At 43.6% G+C, this 22,694-nt stretch overlaps 2 protein-coding genes across 7 annotated transcripts in view; both read right to left on the bottom strand.

The window, feature by feature from the left end:
- The window catches only part of SLC16A4 (solute carrier family 16 member 4), a 29,586-nt gene extending 16,001 nt beyond the window's left edge, over positions 1 to 13,585 (bottom strand). The window contains exons 1-4 of one of the 6 annotated variants that reach the window (XM_027856688.1): positions 12,304 to 13,585; positions 11,167 to 11,289; positions 1,701 to 1,833; positions 161 to 304 (exon numbers count right to left, since the gene is read on the bottom strand). In XM_027856688.1, the coding sequence (XP_027712489.1) occupies positions 161 to 304; positions 1,701 to 1,833; positions 11,167 to 11,250 (361 nt within the window). In that variant the 5' untranslated portion in view covers positions 11,251 to 11,289; positions 12,304 to 13,585. Of the gene's footprint in view, positions 1 to 160; positions 305 to 1,700; positions 1,834 to 4,507; positions 4,708 to 10,596; positions 10,720 to 11,166; positions 11,290 to 12,303 lie in introns of those variants that run through there. The other 5 variants (XM_027856689.1, XM_027856690.1, XM_027856691.1 and 2 more) reach the window with 5 other exon arrangements.
- Positions 13,586 to 15,081: 1,496 nt separating this feature from the next.
- Positions 15,082 to 22,133, bottom strand: LAMTOR5 (late endosomal/lysosomal adaptor, MAPK and MTOR activator 5). Its single transcript, XM_027856683.1, has 4 exons — positions 22,023 to 22,133; positions 21,694 to 21,755; positions 16,948 to 17,065; positions 15,082 to 15,896 (listed from the first exon to the last, which is right to left on the bottom strand). Exons 1-4 carry the CDS (start codon positions 22,055 to 22,057, stop codon positions 15,836 to 15,838), a joined length of 276 nt encoding a protein of 91 aa, XP_027712484.1. The 5' UTR covers positions 22,058 to 22,133; the 3' UTR covers positions 15,082 to 15,835.
- Between the last annotated feature and the right edge of the window lie 561 nt (positions 22,134 to 22,694).

Raw genomic sequence — 22,694 nt, 5'->3', positions numbered from 1 at the left:
TGGAATCACTTTTGCTTCCATTGAGAGGTGTGGGGATTCAATAAACATGTAAAAGATGACATGGGGTAAATGGCCCTCCTGAGAAGAAGGAATATAACCGAATCAATGTACGACAAAAGCGAGCGGCTGATATCAGCAGCTGAGATAGGCTTGGACTCACCTGGTAGAAGCCCCATAGATACACAGAGGAAGGAGATGCTTGTGGCCAAGCTGCTGATCAAGTATCCAGTGCAGATAAGGAGGGCCCCGAGAATGGACGTCAACTGCTCTCCTATCTTTTCACAGAACGTGGCAGCCAGAGGAGCTGGGGAGAAGGGAATGAATGAGACGTGAAAAAGAGGTTGTTCTAGAAACTACGACGATGGATGTTAAACTTTGTAGCACAAATGAGGAAGAAGAGTGCCCAGCACCATTATTATTTTGTGATTCCTAAGATGAAGAAAGGTTTGAAGGAAAATTTAAGGCCCGTCACGTTCAACTGCATTGGGTTGTCTGATGGTCCCCAAATCCTTGCCACCCTGTCGTGTTCCAGAATGAAGAGACCAAAAGGAGGGTTAATTAGGAGCAAATGAATTTTGGAGCTCCACTGGGAGTACGACTGGGGGGAGTGGGCTTAATGAAGGTGTTAGGAGACCCTAAAAGGAACAGTGAGAGATAAGAGAAGTAATTGAATAAGAGAGTGTGTAGGAGAGGGGATTTAGATTAAGCATTCTAACAATTTGTCAAGCATTATGTGTTGAGTATGTATTTAAGGAGAGGCAAAAGGGAGAGGAGACAACAGCCTGAGAGAAATGAGGATTCCAGAGGGTCAGTGAGGGGTTGGGTTTTTTTTGGGGGGGGGGGTTTCTTTTTGGCAAAGGAGAAGTTGAGGGTCTCAGAATATTGGGGATAAAAGATAAATTGCTAGTGGCTCGAAGCAAAAGCCTAGCTAGATCAGCCCTTTAAGCCATGTTTTTATTAATAGAAAGTCAACAGCATTTTCTGCCCTGTCTCTTTTCCTCTGAGGGGTATTCATGTCATGTTAGATTCTAGTGAACTTGGAATGACTAATGTAGTGAAAATTCGTTTTAGAGCATCAGTCCTGTACTTGTGCAGACAAGTTTGAGTCTGTTGTTTGCTGTATTATAGCATCCATTCCATCTCTTGGGATCAAAGTGGTGAGTGATAGATAGGGGAGGGTGGTCGCTTATATGGTAGGCCCATTTAATTTCAAAGCAGGCCAGATAGTTCAGGTCAGTGGCTGGCCTATTGCGCAGTCCCCAGAGGAGGGCAACAGTGGTCATGAGGTGACTCAGAACTGTGTCATCTGAGAGGCAGTAGTCAAAGAAGCTGGTGTGTTGAAAAAACACCACGTCGCTTAATATGGTATATTATGGAGCTAAACTTTGAATACTTGACCAGATAGTCATTTAGCCCACCAAACCATGCTAATTCTCCCTGATTTGCCAGGTTTGGGAAAGATACATGTCACCCAGGGACATAATCAGTAGTTCTGGAATTTGGGTCTGCACTGATATTTGGCACTCAATGGCATGTAGGTGAAGACTCAACTTGAAAGGATAAGATGTTTACAGGTCAGTGTGAATTTTGGTAAAGGTTTCCAAGGTTAAAGGCACCTTTGCCAATGTCTTCCTTCAGCATTGCCTGGCTGGGGCGTCTACCGTTTGAAACAGGCATGGAGTTGTCTGCTGGTCTAATACCTGCAATGAAGCGGAACGAAGACAACAAAGATCCAATCCAGCCAATCTGTTCTGAAGTGCCACCGAATTCTTCTTGAAAAACCACGAAGAAAATCGCAAAGGTTTTGGTCAGTCCCATTAGAAGCATGTTTACCTAAATCAAAGCAGGCCAGATAGTTCAGGTCAGTGGCTGGCCTATTGCGCAGTCCCCAGAGGAGGGCAACAGCGGTCATGAGGTGACTCAGAACTGTGTCATCTGAGAGGCAGCAGTCAAAGAAGCTGGTGTGTTGAAAAAACACCATAGGTTCTTTATCCTAAAGAAAACTCGGGGAGAACAGAAGTGTGCAGAAGGAAAAGAGCATTCAGTCTTCAAACTAAGCTCCCCGGGCCTCAGTTTCCGTATGTGTAGAGTCAGGAATTAGGTTTAGAGCTCATATTTGCCTTCCAGCTCCAACAACCCGACAGCTCAGGCTGTTACCTTTAGAGGTTCCAGCTCTCAGGTTGTTCTCCATCATTAAATCCATTTTCTGCCTTGGTGAGAAGCTATACCGTGCAGGGATAAAGCGTCAGAGGGGCTGCCGATGACTAGCTGTGTGTCCTGGGGCAAAGGCCTCTCTGTGACTGTGAAATGAGAGGGCTGTACTGCGTTTTCTTGGAGATCCCTTCCAGCTCTGGGTCTGGGGCATTTTGAGGACTGATTCCTGCTTATAAATTATATGGTAGGTTCTGTCCTGGGTCTCTTGAGTTTGAATTAACCTAGGCATTAATTTTCCATCCTGTTTGGTCCTAAGACAAGGAATCCCTTTCCAATTATCTTTTAAGAAAGAAAGGTATTTAGCCCAAAGATTATGTTGATCCATAGCCCAAATTGTTACCTAGTGAAGGGCTCCCTTTCCAGTGATGTTTCAACATTTCTTCCCTAGCAGGCTTGTGTCTGCTGAGCTAATTAGAGACTGATGGACCCTCTAGGATTGTATCAGCTACTGAACAACGTGCTCAGACTGACTTCATTCTGGCTTTATCTTTGAATTCTTGGATAATCACTGAACTCTGAGACGTGAGTGGGGAAGGGAATGTATCTTATTAACCCGCCATGTTATACATCTACATTACCTTGTTTTCTGTACTGACTGGAGACTGGCCATGATGGCATACATGTGAAGGTTTCAGTCTCACTATGCAAAAAGTTGGGTAGGCTTTGTTTCTCCGTTCATTCTGCACTTTGAGGGGTAGACCGCATTTGTTTATGTTTTAGACATGTCCACATAAAGAACAGACTAGAAAAATAACTGTAGAACAGAAAGTAAATCATCATCGCTCTAAATCTATGACAGTACCTTTAGGAAACCTTCCACTGTCAGATGAGGGATGTATTTACTTCTTGCAGGCCAGATGACAATCTCTCCTTCCCTCTGATCCAAGAGTTCCTCAGCTACTGGATAGGTGGCCCTGCTAAGCGCCTTGTATCCCTCATCTGTTTCCCCAGTGTCTTTAAGAAGGATGCCACATGGAAAATTCTTGACATGGAGTAGAATACTGATCACTCCCTTCTTCTGCCGTCTTGCTCTTCAAAAGAATGTATTTTCTCCCTCTCCCCTTCCCCTCTGTTCAAGTCACATTGTGGACACGTGTAGTGGTCAGACAGAGGCAAGACTATAGATGGCCAGGAAGGTATATTTAAACTCCTCTGAGTCTGCTTACCGATATATAAAATTAGCAAAAACCCACGTAGACTGCTTTACTTTGTTTGGTCCTTACAATAGCCCTGTGAGGTAGGCACTGCAGGTCTAATACCTCTTTTACAAATGAGGAAACTGAGGCACAAAGCAGTTAAGTAATTTGCATTTAGTTACAGAGCTATCAGTATTAGAGTATCCGAGGCTTCCTGACTTCAAGTCTAGCACTCTGTCCACTATGATGTCCTGCCCCTCTAAGATAATAATTATACTAGCTATCTCAGAGTAAAGTGCTTTGTAAACTATAAGGTAGTATATGGAAATGATTTATTACAGAGATAGATTCCCTCCCTCCCCAGTTTATTCTCCTACCCCTTCAGTGACTTTTTTATTAAGCAGTGGCTGTATGCAAGGCCCTGTACCAGGCTCTAGGAACACAAAGATGAAAAATAACATTGTCCCTGTCCTCAAACAGCTTACAAGGGGCATAAGGAATATATATGTGTATGTCAAATAAATACAAACAAGAGCTTCAGAGTGCAGTAAGAATTTTGCAGAGGTGAGATCCCTTTGTGTTGGGAGATCAGGGACGTATTGATGGAGGAGGCATACCTAAGTTGAGTCTTGGGAAGAAGTGATTATGTAGTGATTTCATGGGTGAAGGAGCGGTAGGGAAGGGATGGCACTAGGGCTTGAGGGTGACATGGAACAGCAGCCTGGGGGAACGTGATGGTTAGGAGTTGCTCGGCTGCAGTGAGCACCACGTTTGGTGGACCCAGTCACCTCGGGCTTAGTGACTGGGCCCAGTGACGTTTGGCTCCTCCAGAGGAAGGAGATGGCAGCTTTTCCCAGGGTTGTTAGAAGGTTATCATGGTGAGAATGATAGTCAGGAAGCAATGGTGGACGATCAGACAACATAGAAGTGGCAGATGGGTCAGCTGTGGGCAAGGAGAGCAGGGTAGGGTAGGACAGGACGGGGTTGATGGACTGGGAGGGTATTGGGAATGGCGAGAACAAAGAACAGATTTGGTGGGATTAAGGGAAAGGGAGGGAAAGAGGTGTTACTGTCCTGGGCTGGGGGGGGGGGGGGGGGGGGCAGGGGAAAGGGATTATTTCCAGAGTTTTAGATTTTTGAGAAATAGATCACCACACCTATTTCCAGATGCTTTCTGTTGTTCTGGATATCAGAAATTTTGCTGAAGTATTCATGGTTGGAGATGACTTTGCTTCACTGGAGGGGACTGCTTGTATACCCTTTCTGTAGACTGCTGGCTCATCAAACGGGTCTGGGTCAGTTTTTCCCCCACCTATAGTGCGCTGATCTTATGATGCTTAGTATTATATTGTCATACCTTAAAAGGAACGAAAGATTTATTTCCCTAGGTGCTAAAAGTTAGAGCTTTCCTCACCTTAGCTACACAAGCTAGGTCCCTGGCACAAATTTCAGTACCGTGTGTTTTCCTCATTATGTGCCCAATGCTATTCCCCTCATTAAGGCCCACATTAGAAAACTACAGCAGACCTGCCAATTTACACTTCTTATTGCCACATCCCTCAAGTTTTAAGAACGGTCTTTTTTTTTTCTTGGCAATGTGGTTAAGTGACTTGCCCAGGGTCACACAGCTAGTAAGTGTTATGTGTCTGAGGCTGGATTTGAATTCAGGTCCTCCTGACTCCAGGATCGGTGCTGTATCTACTGCACCACCTAGCTGCCCAAGAACAGTCTTTTGTGTTCTCCCCACCACCTTCACCATCTCCCCTATCCCCTGGAAACACCTTAGAGCTAAAATCTCTCTCACCAGATCACTCTGATATCTTATCTCTTACTGGCTGGTATGTCTTCACTGGACACTTGGACTCAGTACTCTTGGCATTAATCTAGTAAAACTATAGGCAATTATATATTCCTGAGAAGGTCATAGGGATATGCTGACAAACAAGGATTCTCATCCCATCAAATAACTAAGATAGTCTTATATTGACAAAGAAGGGGTTATTCATTCCCGTTCTCTCCACATCAGGGTCATTGAGAACAGACTTCTTTGACATCTACCAGCACCTTGTGTAACTGACCCAGAGGAGAGCTGACAACATTTCCTAGAAAAGAAAGTTGGGAGGCAGGAGAAAATAATACTGGGGGAATCTTTCTGTCAGGGAGCAACTACCCTCGGCCTGTTTGAGATATTTTTTGGTGAATGTTCGTGTGGTTTAGCTTAGATGTTTATAAGCCTTGGTAGTAAGGTATTGCCTGTCCATGATCCTGTTCTGTAGGGACCCATTTATTGTGTTTCTGTTTCCTCCACCAAAGAGAGTGATCTTAAGTGAAGTAAGGATAAAACAAAAGGGTTTAGCAGGAAACTGAAATCCTCACTGTCCTCGGTGAAGTCAGGTCATTTGGCTTGAATGACTTACATCCACAGGTACTGAAAGAGCTTGCCATGATTAATTGCTTTTCATCTTTGAAGCACCATCAGGAGAGGGCAGGATATGTCAGAAGAGGATGGGTGGAAAAAGCTGGGGATGTTTCTCTTTGAGAAGAGAAGACTTGGGGACATGAGCATTCTCTTATAATATTTAAAGATCTCCTTCCCTAAAGTGACTTCTTGCATCTGACCTTTTCCTCTGTCCTCAGAACTTCAAACCACATGCATACCTGTTCCTCATATTTATAGCGGACGACTTCGGTCTCTTGTCTAATGGAGCAGAGGAGCATCTTGTTCAGGTATGAGTCGGGTTAGGTGGCCTCTGAAGTAGCTTTGAATTCTTGAGATTTTAAGTTTCTATGAAATAGAGGACCCTGACAAGAGCTCCCTGAAGATCTTTGTCAATTCTGTTGTCCTTCCCTCCCAACTCTGAGGAGGAAGTGTTTCCTTACCTGTGGCCAAGGATTCAAATTTTAGGTGCCACGTTTTAGGGAAGGACATTGACAAACTGGAGTGGGTGCAAGGGAGTGTGAGGAGTCTCAAAACTGTGCCCCAAAAGAATGGGTTGAATTACCTTACCTGTGCCCTTGAACCCATTTTCTCCCCCTTCCTCCAAGTCATGGCTCCAGTAATTATCTCCCTCTCCAATAGATCTGTTCATGTGCCAATAAACAGATTTAGACCTCCTCAAACTGAATACCTTCTTTTGACCCTTCTATTCTTTACAGCTAGCAACCAATCTTTCTTCCCCCTTTAATGCCATTTTTTTTTTAACAAAAAGACCTGATTTGATTGCTTCTACTTCCTTACCATCTCTAGAAACATCGCTTCCATCACTATCACTTTACTGAAACAACTCTTAAGGGTCACTAATGACTCCTAATTATCACATCTGATAGCCTTTCTTTAAGCCCTCCTTGACATCTTTGCAGTATCTGATACTAGAACACCCCCTTTCTTGATATTTTTACCTCCCTTGGTTTTTAAGATGACTTGCTTAAGTACCTAGAAGATGAAAACAACAGTCTGTCTGAAAAGAGCTCACACTGTAATAGTCAGGATATGAACTGTGTATCAATAAACTGATACAATCTAGAATGAAGACTGAGGTTATTTTAGCTGGAGTAGAATTATGAAAGACTCCATGGACGACATGACAAGCTGAGCCTTGAAAGGAAACGGTAAAGATTGAATGAGATCAAAATCAGCAGTACAATTTGGCTGCGATTCAAAATGTGAAAGTGAATAGGATGAAACGTGTTGGGGAAAGGAGTAAAGTAAGTTGGGACTACGTTATGGAGGCCTTGTAATGCCAAGTTAAAATTCTGATAACGATCCTAAGAAGAAGCACTTGACCACCTGCCCCATAAAGCAGCTCTAGAACCACAGAATTCTAGAGCTTAGGGTCACCTTCCCGTTCCTTTCTCAGAATCCTTTTAAAAAGAGAAGCTCCAAGTATGGTCTTTCCAACCTCCAATTTACAGTTAGACCCACTCTTTTAAAGTGGTCCTTCCCCATAGTTTTGGCCTTAGCGCTTTCTTAGGGCAATCTCATTCACTTCCATAGTTCAAACTAACACCTCTATATAAGTGACTCGGATATACATCTCTAACACAGGTTTTTCTTTATTTTTTGAGCCTCAAGTCCATGAAGAATGCCTCTTGGCCAGATCATAATATGCACTCTTGGATAGATTTCACCTATAAAGCTGAGCTATCCGTACAGCAGTTTTAGAGAGATGCTACAGATGGATGAGCTGGTTCTAGAACTGGAAGAGAAAGGGAGTGGGCCAGCTTGCTTTTGGGAAATCATTAGTGTCAAATGATGTGAAGATACTCCGTGAACCAAAAATACCTTTTTTACTCCAATGTTAAGATAATGCCATATTATGGCTTGTTAGGGCCCACCTATTTCTAAAAAGTTTCCCTGTGGATGTCCAGCTTTGAGGAGGCCACCCTCTCTTTTCTTGTTCAAAGTTTTGGTCCAATCATGTGGGCACCTGCTCGTATTTTTTTGTTTCTCCTGCTGGCGATTTATAGGATAGCTAATTGAGCATTCCCCACGTGCTTCCAAAAGTCCCTGTGCTTGGACCTAACAGCTTTTTCTGTGGTGAGACTTTACGCGCAGCCCGGCAGTCTTACAGCCATGGTTCTCAGTTTCATTTCGCTCCCTGTTCTGTGGCGGTTCACTTAGGTAAGCACCAAGTGGAACAGCTGCTGAGGACAATCCTTCCATTTTGGAAAAACTCATCGGGGGACACAACAGTAAGCCAGTTCTCTTTGGATGTTGGCAGCTGTGACACATCTCATCATTTCCAGTGGCATGATCTGTGTTTTTTTTGTTTTGTTTTTTGCTTTTTAGGCAGTTGGGGTTAAGTGACTTGCCCAGGATCACACAGCTAGTAAGTGTCAAATGTTTGGTCTGAGGCTGGATTTGAACTCAGGTCCTGCTGACTTCAGGGCCAGCACTCTATCCACTGCACCACCTAGCTGCCCCCATGATCTGTGTTTTTTGACACATTGATTCCCTGTCTGGTTCTCAAGCTGGAGAGACCCCAGACTGGTGTCCTTACCATAATCTGAGACTCTTGGCAGCATGAAAGTGATTTTACTGTCACAAACAATAATATGCCTTTGGAGAAATTTTCCTGGGAAGTATTTTTTTTCCAAGTAGGTTGATTTTAAGCCTGACTTCAAGGTGGCAAGGAAAAGGGAAAAAAAATTATCAAGTTTTTTTAGTTAGAATCATGCAATTTATGACGCTAAATCGTAGCATCTCATGTTGAAAAAAATATATGTATTTCTACCAGAGAGGAAAATGAGTGAAATCAGCATTTGGCACGTGGTTTGTTCTAAGGGCAGTTGACATTTAGTCTTTTTTGGTTCCCCTGCATCTTACTCTGAAATTGGTCCAAGCACTCACTACCTTCTCCTTCCTGGACTATATAGCAATAGCCTCCCAATTGTTGCCTCCGAGTCTTTCCCCTCTCCAGTAAGGCTTGCCTCCCTCCAGCTGCCAGTTCGGGTTTGACCATGACACTCCCCAGCTCAGGAAGCTTTTCATAGCTTTTAGGATGACACACAAAAACCTTGGTTTGTCCCTAGGACAAACAGTCCTTGGCAGTCTGGCTCCAGGCTACTTATCCAGGCTGATTATATGTTACTTTGCTTCATACACTGACTGTATGCTACATTGTGGCCTTCTAGGTCCTTGGGTGTGGCCTTTTGACTAGGTCCAAGTGGGATTTGTTCTGTGAAGTTTGGTTTCAGTCAAAGGGCCGCACTTGAGGGCCACGTGTGGCCTTGAGGCCCCAGGTTCCCCACCCCCGAATCTAGCCAAAGTGACCTTTTCCATTCTCATGGACAACATCTCCAGCTTCCATGCATTTGCACAGGCTGTTCCCTATGCCTGGATTGCTCGCCATCCTCATTCTCTCCTGTCTTCAGCTTGAGTGCTACCTTCTCCAAAGTGCCTTTCCTGGGACCCCAAGGTTATGGTGTCCCTACCCTCATCACTGTATATTATTTGTGAATCTCCTGCATGTTTATTTTGTATGTCTCTACCACATCACTGTAGATTTATTTAGCGTGTCTCCTGTATTTCTGGACATGTTCTCCCCAGTAGAATATAGGTACTAAAACTGGCTCGCTTTAATATTCCCAGGAGCTAGCACAATGCTGGTTCTTAGAGTAGGTACCTAGTAAGTGCACATTTTGAGTGAGGACCCCACCCAAGGAATACCTGAGGCCATTTCCTTTCCCTCTAACCTTAAAGAAATATATGATACCTAGCTGGTGATTACCTTGTATAGTAAAATTCTGGTATCCACCATGGATATTTTTTCACTTCCTAGACACATTCCAAGTGGATAGATCACTGGGCTTGGTTAAGACTCATCTTTCTGGAGCAGCTAGGTGGTGCAGTGGATAGAACACCGGCCCTGAAGTCAGGAGGAGCTGAGCTCAAATCTGGCCTCAGACGGAAACACTTGACACTTACTAGCTTTGGTTTCAGTCAAAGAGCCGCACTTGTGACCCTGGGCAAGTCACTTAACCTCAATTGCCTAAAATTAAAAAAAAAAAAGACTCATCTTTCTGAGTTCAAATCTGGCCTCAGACACTTACTAGCTGTGTGACCCTGGGCAAGTCACTTAACCCCATTTGCCTCAGTTTTCCCATCTGTAAAATGAGGTAGAGAAGGAAATGGCAAAACCGCTCCACTATCTTTGCCAAGAAAACCCCAGATGGGGTCATGAAGAGTCAGACACAACTGAACAACAAGACACATGGTCTGCTCACTATTGGCCTGAACTGAGAAAGGGTCACCAAGAGGACCTGAGCATTATTTTATTTTCTGACTGTTTCCTAAAGCCAGATGGAAATTATGCAGAGCCTCCCTTCCCTTTCCCACTACCAACACCATCACACAGACAAGTAGTGTACACGATGAAGGGTTGCTGCTGTTAAGAATGGCAGTAAAGCTACACTTGTTTATGGCTGTACAGACTACAATACAGATACAGAGAATATAGAATTGCCACAATTCTAGGAATGGGCGATGGGGAGGTGGGATCTCACAAACAAGGCTGCTCATGTCTGCCTCTCTCCACTGTCCCATGGGTCAACTTGGGCCCCTCCCCCTGCACCTTTTTTTCTCCCCTCACAAAGCTCCTTGAGGGAAAAATGAGTGTGAGGTCCAGTTACTTTTTAACCATGGGACAGCTCAGGGTGGGGAAAGGTCGGTGTCCTAGTAGGTTTTTTTTTTTTTAAATTAAGAAAGTTACAAATACTTGTATGTTGACAATGAATCTTAACCCACCTCATTAAGCAGGAGAATTCAGCTACTCTTTGCCCCTTTCCATAATGATGGGTGCTGCTATCCTGCATGGTTAGTCTGTTGTCCTTCCTTCTTGAAGAGGACCAAAATGACATCACTGTGTTGGGGTCAAGGTAGTGTATCCAGCTGTGGCCGATCAGACTAATATGAGCTTAGAAAGCTCTATCTACCACAGGTTGGGCACAAATAATTCATTTGAACATTTGGAATGGAGATGTCTCTAAGTGGGCGCATTTCACATTTCTTTTTGAGTTACTACAATTACGCTTTGCTCATAGAGCACAGTGCCTTCTCTGATGTGGGCATGTCCTGTGCCAGTGTCTCTCTTACTTGCATACTTGTGGAAGGGAGGCAAGTGTGGGCATTAGCCACAGAAGTCATTTTTCCATCAATATCTTGGCAGCATCCCTTATGTTGTTCCCAGAAAAGGACCAGCCCTACTCACTGTGTGACATCCCCATGTCCCAACTGCCAGGAAGCTAGAGTAAAGCAGTGGATAGTAGTTTGGATATTCTGGTAGGAAGGAGAAAGTATAATCTCATAAACTTTTACCAGGAAGAAATGAAACACTATCATCCATCCCCATCCTCCATCAAGGGGTTCAGTATAAGGATGTGACTTTGTCCCCTTCAGCATGACAACTGGTTCCACTTCTCTCTCACTCCTAAGACAATCCTGCAAGAAAGTGCCCATTCACTAGTTAGTCGTTTAAGCCTCTACTGGACTCAAGTAAGCTTTTAAATCCCATTCATTTTAGTGGTACTCTGCAGTCTACTAATTTAAAAAAATCCCACTACCTTTCTCTTTTCCTGGCTCCCTTTAATTTCTGAGCTTATAGCATAGGTTCTGTGACCTCACCCTAAGAAATCCTGTTCTGTCTACATTATACATGTTTGAGAATTTTCTGTTGTTTTGTTTACCCTTTTTTTTTTTTAAACAAAATTGACTTTCTTGTGATGGCCCCTGAGAATTATGCTCTCCCTGCTCATCTGACCTTCACCACTTAAGATCTGTTTGTGGGTCAGATAGAGATAAGGATCACTCAAATTGTGCAATCAAAGGGGTACTAAAAACCTATCTGGAAAATCCTTGACCTATTAACTTGGGGTATTCTTCAAGTTCTCACTTATTTGAGGGGATGGATCCCTGATAATCCCTGTCTTGGTTGAATGGAGAGCATAGTCCTCTGACACAGGATCATTTTCACCCCAGTCACCCGTGGGGTTTGGCCAAACCAATTCCCTTTTACTTCATGATGTTAATAGTTTGGGAGATACTTTAATTCAATAAACAATTAGCACCTATTGTGTGGAAGTGCTTACAAAGATGACGAATTATAGGTTCCCTCTTCTCACGCATATCCTTAATAAAGTCTAATAGGTGGCCCTCTCCCAACCTCCAAAAAGACTGAGGTGCCTTAAGGCATCTCCAGAAAGCCACTCATCAATTAAAGATAATGTTAGAATATGGCCTAGTTAACACACTGCATTGGCAAAGATTAGTTGATTAGTTCCCCACAGATCAGAGTAAGTGGTGGTAGTCAGAACAGACCCAGTTCTAGGGCAGCATGCCATCACCAAATGCCTAAATTGGTGGACTGTGATGGGGGAAGGGGATAGGCTGGTATTGGGGGAGGAGTGTATCCCCGCTATTAGTCAAATGAAGCACAAAATTCCATTTCCATCTTACCTTTCGATGTGAAACTCGGGAAAGAAAGCCTCATCAAGTAAGGCAGTTTAAGAAGAAAAGCAAATTATACCATGTCGTGGATTTTTACTCCTTTTCAGCGGCTCCTTGCTTCAGCATGCTGTGAAACGTAGTACAAGTGAGCATTTATAAGAGCCTGAAAAAAGAGCAGACTGAGCAAAACCAGGCTTGGTTCCCAACGGACTTTACTTCCTGAAGGGCGGGGCAAGGTCTGTCATTTGATCCGAGCAAATATCCTTTCCCCAGTGGCCCCTTAGCACTCATCGTCGGCTCAGACCTATCCTGCCCTAGCCCCAGCGCTCCTTCAAGGTCCACAAACCCTCTTCTGTTGTAAACACCACCCTTTCATTCTTTGTCTCCTAAACGTCTGTCTTCTGGATTTCTCCTGAAAGTCCCTGGCTATCTTTTCCAATGGGAATGCTTTATCACTTTCACTCTCTCCTTCCCTCCTCGGACCAGGAATCAGCATACTTATTCTTCCTCCACTGCTATACCAGACGTGCCTCTTGAAATTGATAAGGTCCTGTTAACTTCACCCTGACCTCCAGGTTATTCCCTTTCTTAATTTACTTGAACAGATGGATGAGATTTTTTTGTCCATTTTTATTCCTGTTATTGTTGGGACCTTCAGTATTCACGTTGATTACCAATTACCCTGGCCTTCAAATTCCATCAGTTCTCCTACTCACACACACTCTTACAACTTCCTTCCAGCCAATCATTGGGTGATGATGAGGTTTAGGATGTGATCGCCTCCAATTCTGAATTCTACATTGCCCACTCCGGGCTCTTTTATTATCTTTTCCCCTTGGCTTCTGGGACACTGCTTTCCTGGTTTTCCTCCAGTAACAGACTGTATTCCTTGGTAGACCCATCATCCTGTCCCTTAAGTGTGACTAACACCTACTATAGTGCCACAGCCATTAGGGCCCATTAGGTGCTTCATTCTTTCCCACGTCTAGTATTCTGAATTATCTTACCATTCTGGATTGTCAGCTCTGTGCAGGTAACTCCCCAATATATACACCTGGTCCAATTTTTGCCCTGGAATTAGCCCCTTATCTTCAATTAATGCCGTTTGAGCATTTCTACAGATGACCTGCCTCAACCCTAATTATGTCCAAAACTGAAGTCATCTTTATTAATGAACCTGCCCACCCCATTTTTGTTAATGGCACCATCATCCTTCCCATTGCCCATACTTGAAAGATGTCCTATCAAAGTCTGGCTGATTCTTGCATCCCCCATCACCCCACTCTCCACTCACTCTGCCTCTACTTTAGTATGTGTCTCTTACATGGAATGAAATAGCCTAACTAGCTTTTCTTACTGCAGGCTCCCTGCCCTCCACCCTCCTTCCAGCCATCCTCTAACAAAGTGACCAATCACTCAAAAACAATCCATCTTTTTCTCCTACCTTCCAGATGGGATGCAGATTCCATCATAAGGCTGTCTCTCCACCTGCCTCACTAGCCTTCTTTTACCACACTCCCTTGATGCATTCTGTGCTGTAGTCAAGGTAGGGTCCCAGACTTCCTCTCCCACCCCTGAACTTCAGTCATCCTCTATATAGTTCATGCAACCCATCCATGCCCAAAATGCACTGTCCCCATCAAAAACTTATCTTCCAAGACTCAGTTCAGGTGCCACCTCCAAAAACCTTTTCCTAATCAGTGTTGTCCCTCCCTTTTTATGGATCCCTTCCTTACCTCCTTCATACTCTACACTGCATCCTAATTACTTGCCCTTCTTCCCTTTATAGGATTTTTGATCCTTGGGCATGGATGGGCATTTTTTTTTTTTGGCAGTCCCAGTCAAATGGAACTTCAATACCCAATCATAGTGTGGAGATGACCTTGAATTCTTGAAGATGCAACTGGCAGAATAAAAGTTCTGGCAAGAACTATAAAGGCTTAAGATTATGGTCCTAGTGTTATTAGATTTAAGTGTAGACAAGCTCATAATCAAGCTGGTCATGGTTATGAAACCTTTATGGTGGCAGGACTACAGCAGGATATCAATGTCACCACTACCCACCTTGACAAAAGCTCAGATCCTTTGAAGTATTTCCAATTGCTTCTAACATAGGCACACAAATGTTAAAGGCACATTTCTTTAACACCTTAAAAAAATGTCCCTTATAACAACCCTGTGAAGTAGGTAATGCTTGTAAGTTAAGTGATTAAGATGGGGACATTAGCTCATGTTTCCTGACTCCAAATTTTTTTTTCACCACACTCCATGCTAAGACAACAAGATCTAGAAATATCTCAATAAGCTGGAATGATGGGCTGAATAGAACATGCTGGCATTTACTAAGAATAAATGTGAAATCCTTCACCTAGATTAGAAAAATCTAATCACCAAAGGACAGCATAGGAATGATAGGGCTACAAACAATAGCTCAGTATTGATCAACAGGTGTGGCATTCCTGTCCTGTGTAGTCTGAGGCTATATTAGCAGTAGTAGTGTCTGTACTGGCTAGACTACACCAAGAACTGGGAGGTGACATTTGCTTCTGAGGGTCACAATTCAGGAGACACACCGACAGAAATGGAGCGCTTCCAGAAGGCAAATGAGGTGAAGATTCAGAATGTTCTGAGGCATGCTTGGAAGACTTGAAGCCATCTTCAAATGTCTGAAGATGTGTCTTATACAAATCACCTTCAGAGGACAGCCCTAGCATGGATGGATTGGAAAATGGAGAAGGGCAAATTTTGGCTAGATACATGGAAGGACTTCCTAAAAAACTGCAAATAGGCATTCAATAAATATTTATTGCATGAAAGTGTATTAGATAAATATTTTCTCTTACTATAAAATTACAATTTTTTCCTAATACTTGTGATAGCTGCTTTTGATGTAGGCCAACAAGGATCATATTTCACTTGCAGGAGATCAAATATCTGCTTGCCTGCTTATACATGGTTATGCATATTATACATATAACTTAGAGAGGATGCATTCCTTACTTTCAGAAAGTTAATTATTTTAACAGAAAACTAAACATAAAAGTATTTTCCTACTACCTCTCCCATTTTTTCCTATGCTAAGTGTCCTTTGCTAGAGAAATTAAGATTAATTAGCCATCACACCCCCACTATCAGACACCACTCTGAGACAGGGGCTTTAGGAAAATTTGAAAAGGTATGTAGTTGGGATCATAGGCCTTTTAAAAGAAAATTTTGATCTTATGCTATATAGGTTGTGTGATACAAACATCTTATACAATCTAGGAAAAGCTCAGTGCTTTTCTCCAGCTATATTTATTGACCATACCCAAAGTCCAGCGAAACAGAAGAACTTGATTTTGACAGGTGCCTTAAAACCTTATTACTTTTTCTCACTACGTGCTTGCCAAAGGCAACTTTAAAATAATAAACAAGAAAGAAGCAAGTATTACATTTAATGGCTGGCCTAAGTACTGGCACTTAAACATGGAGCAGGATAAGAGAAATGAGATGAAAGGATTGGTTTGAGTTCTACAATTGTTTGGAGACTAGGTCTGAGAGGTCAAGATGCCATTTTGTGCACTGCCACGGTGATGCCATCATGTTTCTGGATCATTATATTCCTGAAAGGCAAAGCAGAGGAAATTTGATAATGTTTATTCAAACAGGTGGCATCATCATAGGCTGGTCTCCAACTTAATGACCATATAACCACTCTATCTGCTTTATTACTAGGAAACAATAGAAGTTCAAAGTCATAGCTAAGATACTTGGGACTTCACATTTTAAAATTATTTGGGTACATGTCACTATTGTCACAGAAAAATTGTATCTTTTAGGATAACTTTTTTTTCTCTGTGCTACTCATTTCTTGGTTCAAGGGAATATCAGGTCTATATTTATACAATGTACTATCAAATTTATCTTTAGTCTCTATAACTTCTCTTAAGGTGTTAATTACTCTAATGTAGGAACTGAGGCTCTGAGATTGAATAAAATTCAAGGTCATAATGGATTAATAAAATTAGTACTGGGTATAGGTAAAAGCTACCAACCCATTTGTTATATTTGTGGTTCTAAAGCTGAGATTGTTAATGTCCCAAGGAATCTGTGAATAGATTTTAGGGGGTTTATGAATTTGGATTGGAAAAAAAAAAATTCCATCTTTAGTTTCCCTAGCCTCTAAATTGAGCATTTCCTTCAATTATCAATGTAAGAAGAAAAAAAACCCAAACAACCACCTTATTCTGAGAAAGGGTCCATATCTATAGGCTTTACCAGGCTGCCAAAGGTGTTTGTAAAACACAAAAAGATTAAGAACCCTTTGCTTTAAAGCCGAGGTTCCCAAACTTATTTGGCCTATTGCCCCCTTTAAAAAAATTACTCAGTGTCCCCCTTATTTTTATTCAATGGCCCCCAATTGCACCCAAGACTACTATCACCTCCCTGGATAGTTACAGCATACCCCAAAGGGTGGTATCACCCACTTTGGGAACCTATGCAAAGGAACATGTAAATTCCCGTAAAGGACATATGGAAAACCTTCTTTTCAGTCGGCCCAATGACAGCATTGAAATGTGAATGAAAAATGGTGGTACAACTCTGATTTGAGATAAAATTTCTCATCAATAAAGGGAAAGAGAGGGACTTTAAAATCTAACTGTACATACTCACCCGTTGTCTGACTCTAGACAGACCACAGGAATGTCTGTTGGGTCAGAGGTTAGTTTAGCTGCTTGTTGGGCTAGAACAGAGATCACCCCGGCATGTTCATCTGACAGGGTTCCACGGCCTGAAAGACACAGAAATTCTCCAACCTAAGCAACTACTATTTGGGATGAGGATAGTACTAACTATGTAGAGCTCCAATTCAATGGAGAATGTTTTAACTTACTACCTTCTATACTAATTTCTGGCGAAATCTGCACAAACAAGTTAGGTAATTGCCAGTCTTAAACAAAGAAAGGGCCACTGAAAAGCTCTGCCTTAAATTTCATGATCCATCCCAACCAGGGAATGAAAGCTGTATTTCAAATCAATCTGAAAGTCACATAGATTCATTCATGCAAAGTCAAAAGAAGTAAGAAACTGATAAAACAAATTAATGTTTTTACTTCATTTACCAAACTCAACCCCCTGTGTCCCCTAAAGCCCTTTGTCCAGGATCATCAATAAGGCCAACTCACCTTGACAATGTGTGCACTCTGGAAGCTCTTTATTTCTTGGTTAGCATAAACTGACTTTTTATTTCCTGAGGCTGAATCCTCCTAAATTAACTTAATGCTAGTAAGACTGGGTTTTTATTGATGCCTTATTTCAGTCTTGGGATAATGGATAAGCCTCAGGTCCTACAAACCAACAGTAATAAGTTTATTTTGAAATATGTTAGCAGCTACAAGAAACAAGCATCCCCTAATTGTATCTGAAAGTAAGCCAGGTAACAGACATATCACCACAACAGATTATGTGGATTTATTGCTGATTGCTGCCCGAGACATAAACCGAAGAGACTCAGTGCTGTTTTACAGGACGGAAGGAAGCCTCTTGGGGACAGAAAGTCAGGTTTCAGAATTTAGGCATCTGAATTCTAAACAAGTTTTGCAAATGAATCTACAAAGTAACTTTAACACCCCCCCCCCCACCCCTGCCCCAATCTGCCCAGAATGCATCGGTATCTCTTTCATACACATATTTCACACAGTACTCGAGCATGGGTTAAAGGCCACAATAGCCAAGTCTAGTACTGACTGTGGCATTTTCTGGCCTTGTGGCCATGAACAAGTAACAATCTCTCTCCGTGGTCCCAGATTCTTCACTTGTATAATGAATGGATGACCTCTAAAGTTCCTTATAGTGCTAACATTTACAGTACTACTGTTATTTTAATGGAAACAAATGGAATTTGCTGCCAGGGCCCTCACAATCTCCATTTCTTTGAGGCTACAGAGCTCTAGCAATGGTTCATCTCTTTATAAGTGCCCTACAAGAGTTATTAAAAATTTTTTAACTTGTTTAAACATCAAATAAAAGGAGCATTTCCATATACAAAGTAGAACAAAAAAGATTAAACATAAACCACAAACCACATCTTAAGTACAGCTGTCCTGCTTCTTTGTGTTTCCTTCTGCGCATTTAAAAAACTGCTTCACTGATCCTTTTTTTTTTTAAAGAGGCAATGGGAGTTAAGTGACTTGCCCAGGGTCACACAGCTAGCTAGTAAGTGTCTGAGACCACATTTGAACTCAGGTCCTCCTGACTCCAGGGCCAGTACTCTACTGCACCACCTAGCTGCCCCACTGATCCTCTTTAGCAACCTGGTGTAATCTTCCTTCTCACTCCCCCTTCCATTAAAAAACAATTAACAACAACAAAACCCCCAGCCTCACAAAAGTATTTTTCTGATCTTCCATGAATACCAGCCCAAAAGGTTTCAAATAAGGGCTTGGTGAAGATCCGCTGTAGGCTGAGCCAGTCTAGCTCAATTGAGAGATGAAAACAAAGTTTGGCTGTCATTTATTTTTTTTAGCTGCAGCAAATCAATTAAATAAACAATTGTTAAGCACTTATTGTGTATAAGGCCCTATGCTAGGGATACTAGAAAAAAACAAAAACTTGGGCCTTGTCCTCAAGGAGCTTACTCTGTGACAGGTACACAACTCTAATACATCATCAATAGAAGATGGAGGTTCCACTAACGTGGTGGGTTTGTGAACAGGAGGAAAGGTCTCCTATTGGTACCAAAGTTGAACCTTAGAAGCAGCCACCAAAAAATTCTAAAAGGCAATGATGAGGAAGGAGTCTCTTGGCATGGGGGATGGGGGCCAGGGGCAGCCTGTGCAAAAGCATAGATGGGAGATGGTGTGCCAAGTACTGGAAATAAATAATTTGCTAGTATGGCTGGAATACAGAGGGTATGAAGCAGAATACAATGAAACAAGGCAGTAAAGGTAAGCTAGGCTGACACACAGAATGATTCAGAGGAGAGACACCTCTGAATTGAACACAGATAAGCCACTGAACTTCTCTGAATTTCAGATTACTCAGCTGTAAAATGGGGTATAATAAGACCTGCAAGGCTTGCTTCACAAGGCTGTTTTGAGGCCTATATAAGGTGTCTAAAAAGTAGCGTCAGTTATTATGAGAGGCTGAAGGCTAAGGAGTTTGTACTTTATGCTCTAGACAACAGGGAGAGACAAGATTTTTGAGTAGAGTATCATGGTCAGACCTGAATTAGGAAAGTAATTTTGGTAGCTGGGGGGAGAATGGAGAGACTGGGAGCAGGGAGACCAATTAGGAGGCTATTACAATCTGAACTAGGGTAGTAGCCATTCTGAGTGAAGAGAAGGGATAGCAGAATCAACAAGAGTTGGCAAGTGGTGGGAGGGGGGTGGGGGGAGGGAGAAGGAAAAGCCAAGGATGTGAGAGAGGATACTACTGCCCTCAGCACAAATAAGGAATTTTAGGGGAAGAGCTTTCAAAATGAAGATAATAGTTCTGTTTTTAATAAGTTTTTGATAAACTATCATACCTCCAGGGTATGCCACGAAGGCAACTGATAAAGTAGAAATGGAGGTCAGGAAAAGATCAGAGCTGGAAACACAGGTTTGAAAGTCATCAGTGCAGAGAAACATTGAACCTATGATAACAGATGAAACCAGGGAAAGCACATACATGGAAGAGGGACCAGAACAGCCCTAGAGTAGACACGTTGAGGAGGTAGGGGATGTCTGGCATTTCAGCAAAGGGGGCATCTCATAGGATGAAGACAGAAAGGGAGAACCAGGAGAGAGCAATGCCAAGGAATCCAAATAAGGAGATTACGTTCAAGAAGGGATGGTCAATAGTGTAACAGCTTCGGAGAAATCAAGATCCATGAAGACTGAGGAAGGCCGCTGGATTCAGCAGGTAAAGAGATCCTTGGTAACCTTGGAGGAAGCCCAATTATATGTGGTTGAGAAATGAATGTCTGGTAAAGAAACAGAGGCTTAAAGTATAGACAATTTTCTCAAAGAGTTTGGCACTGGAAAAAGATGGAAGCATGTGGGGAGGGCAGAAGCAAATAAACTTTTAAAGTGATGGGTCAGACAAGCTTAACTGTAGCTAGAGGGTGGTGGGAGGAAGACAAAGAAGTCAGTAGATGGGGAGTAGTTATCTCCCTGTCCTAAGTAATCTCCCAAATAATCCCTAAACTACCTAAGACTAGTATTAGGGAACGACTGATGAAACTGGCTCTTTGAAGATGAGACTGAAGGTATAAGTAGAAGGGTTTGCCTTTTTAGGGAAGGTTGTGTGTTACTCAGAGACTGAAGCAAAGAAGCATAGATAGGATGGATGGAGATGTGTAAGAGTTCTGGAGTGTGAAGTAGGGAAAAGGGGATGGGGTGGGGGTATCAACTGCTTATGTTGCTTTTCTCCCTTAAGCTGGAGACCTGTCTCTTTAAGAAAGGCAGTAGTGATCGTACATGGGGGTGGGGCCTGAAAAGAGAAGTTTGCAGCTGACATAATTGCCCAGAATCCAGGAAGAGTTAAAAGCTTTCATTGAGAGCCCTCTTGGGATTATGTAACAAATCAGTAATGAAGCCAGTTAAATTTGATTTCTTCCAGTGACAATTCACAAAAATCCTCTACCCTAGGTTGAAGAAAGATCAATGTTTTCTACAGTGAAAAGAGAAGCTATACAGTGAAACCACAGATTTTTTTAAATCTTGGAAATTCTAGTAATGAAAACAGCTCAGACAAACAGGTGTAGAGAGATGTAGCCCTCTATCCCCTTATAAAATGCAAGGACATCAATGTCACAAACACTATAATCAACAGTAGTAACAATAACGATCATGGCATTTTGCATATCAGTATGTCCCTTCTTAAAGAACACCTGTGGCCAGTGAGGTCCTCTAAAGTCCAGTGACACTGGTCTTCTTGCTATTCTCACCTATGACACTCCATCTCCTGAGTGAATTCTTTGTCAACGGTTGCCCCAGCCTGGAATGCTCTTCCTCTTCCCGCCCCTCCCACCCCCCAAGAAATCCCAGCTTCAGCAAGAGGCTTTATCTGCTCATCGCCGCCAGTGGTAGAGCCTTTGCTCCGAGGATTACCTTCCGTTTAAACTGTACATATATATATCTATATTTATATAGATATATATATTTTAATATACAATCATTTGCACCTTGTCCTCCTCCGTCAGAACACAGGATCCTAGCGTGCAGGAATCACACAGACCTCTGCCTGCATCCCCAGCGCGCCCAGCACACAGTAGGCGCGTTATGCACGTCTGAAGTATCGAACAACTAGGTACCGCCGGTCCTTCCTCCTCTCACCTTCTTACCAGGAATAGGCACCGGAAATGGGGGGGGCGTGTGTGGATGACCCCCCGCCCCAGGGTCGGGGTTCACGCTCTATCTCGAAGGCGCTACTTACAGCCCAGGTTCAGTCCCTGCGAGTCCGTGCACAGGACGCCGACGATGGACGGGTTCTTCATCCTAGCACAGACCAGAGGCCGACGTTACAGAAGCCGGCCATGCGAGGCTCGGCTTGAAGCCCTTTTCTACGCGAGGCCCCCCACGGGGCCGCGGCCGAAGCGCTACAGGAACAGTCCGGCAGCCCCGCCAAGGGGCCCCGAGGCCGGGGCCGCGGACACGGACACCCGCGGGCTGGAGCGGGTAACGCGCCGCCTCCTCCCCTCCCTCCCGGGCCAGGCCTCCAGGAGGCCACCGAAGGGCTCGGACCGCCCGTGCCACACTACCCACGTGTCCTCGAGGTGCTGCTCCAGAGTCGCCTCCATCTCCTTCGTGACAGCCGATTCAGTTCAGGCCGCTCCCGGGGCGTCGCGTCACGTGACCGCCCCTTCTCTGGCCCTTGATGCAATCACGTGGCTTCAGCGGACCTGGCGCAACAGCCACGGGACGGGGATTCTGACGGGACAAAAATCATCAACTCGCGTCCGAAATTAAAACTATTTCCTTTCTGCCCACCCCTTTCTTCGCTGTGTCAGGAATCCGGAGCCTGCGCAGACGCCGCCAAGCCGGGCACCGTATCCACAGGGCCCTCACTGGGCCGGGGAGGGGACGCCACCTCCAAGGAGCGTCCTCTGAGCGTCAAGGCTTCCGGTTGTCATGGTTACCCTTGAGGCACCGTCGTTTGTGATGGGGGAGGGGGATGGAGCGATCAGGTGCGTCTGCGTCTGCGACTGCGCGCGACCTCCAGGCCCCACTCCTCCTCCCTCCCCCCACCACACTGTTGTGGGGCTCACACAGAATAAGCCTTGCTCTGGATGGTGGAGGAGTGACTATACTGGGCTTTGCCACTGACCATGTGACCCAGGGGAAGTCCGTTCCCTACCAGGGCCTCAGTTTCCTTCTCTCTAAAATGTCTAGAATAGGGATTTTGCAGCCCTGGAACCTCTGGTGAAACCTATGGAT

Source organism: Vombatus ursinus, unplaced genomic scaffold (genome assembly GCF_900497805.2).
Source record: "Vombatus ursinus unplaced genomic scaffold, bare-nosed wombat genome assembly UNPS02011613.1, whole genome shotgun sequence".
In the NCBI taxonomy this organism is placed as follows: Eukaryota; Metazoa; Chordata; class Mammalia; order Diprotodontia; family Vombatidae; genus Vombatus; species Vombatus ursinus.
The sequence above is the reverse complement of the archived record's forward strand: the minus strand, read 5'-3'. Positions and strand labels throughout refer to the sequence as shown.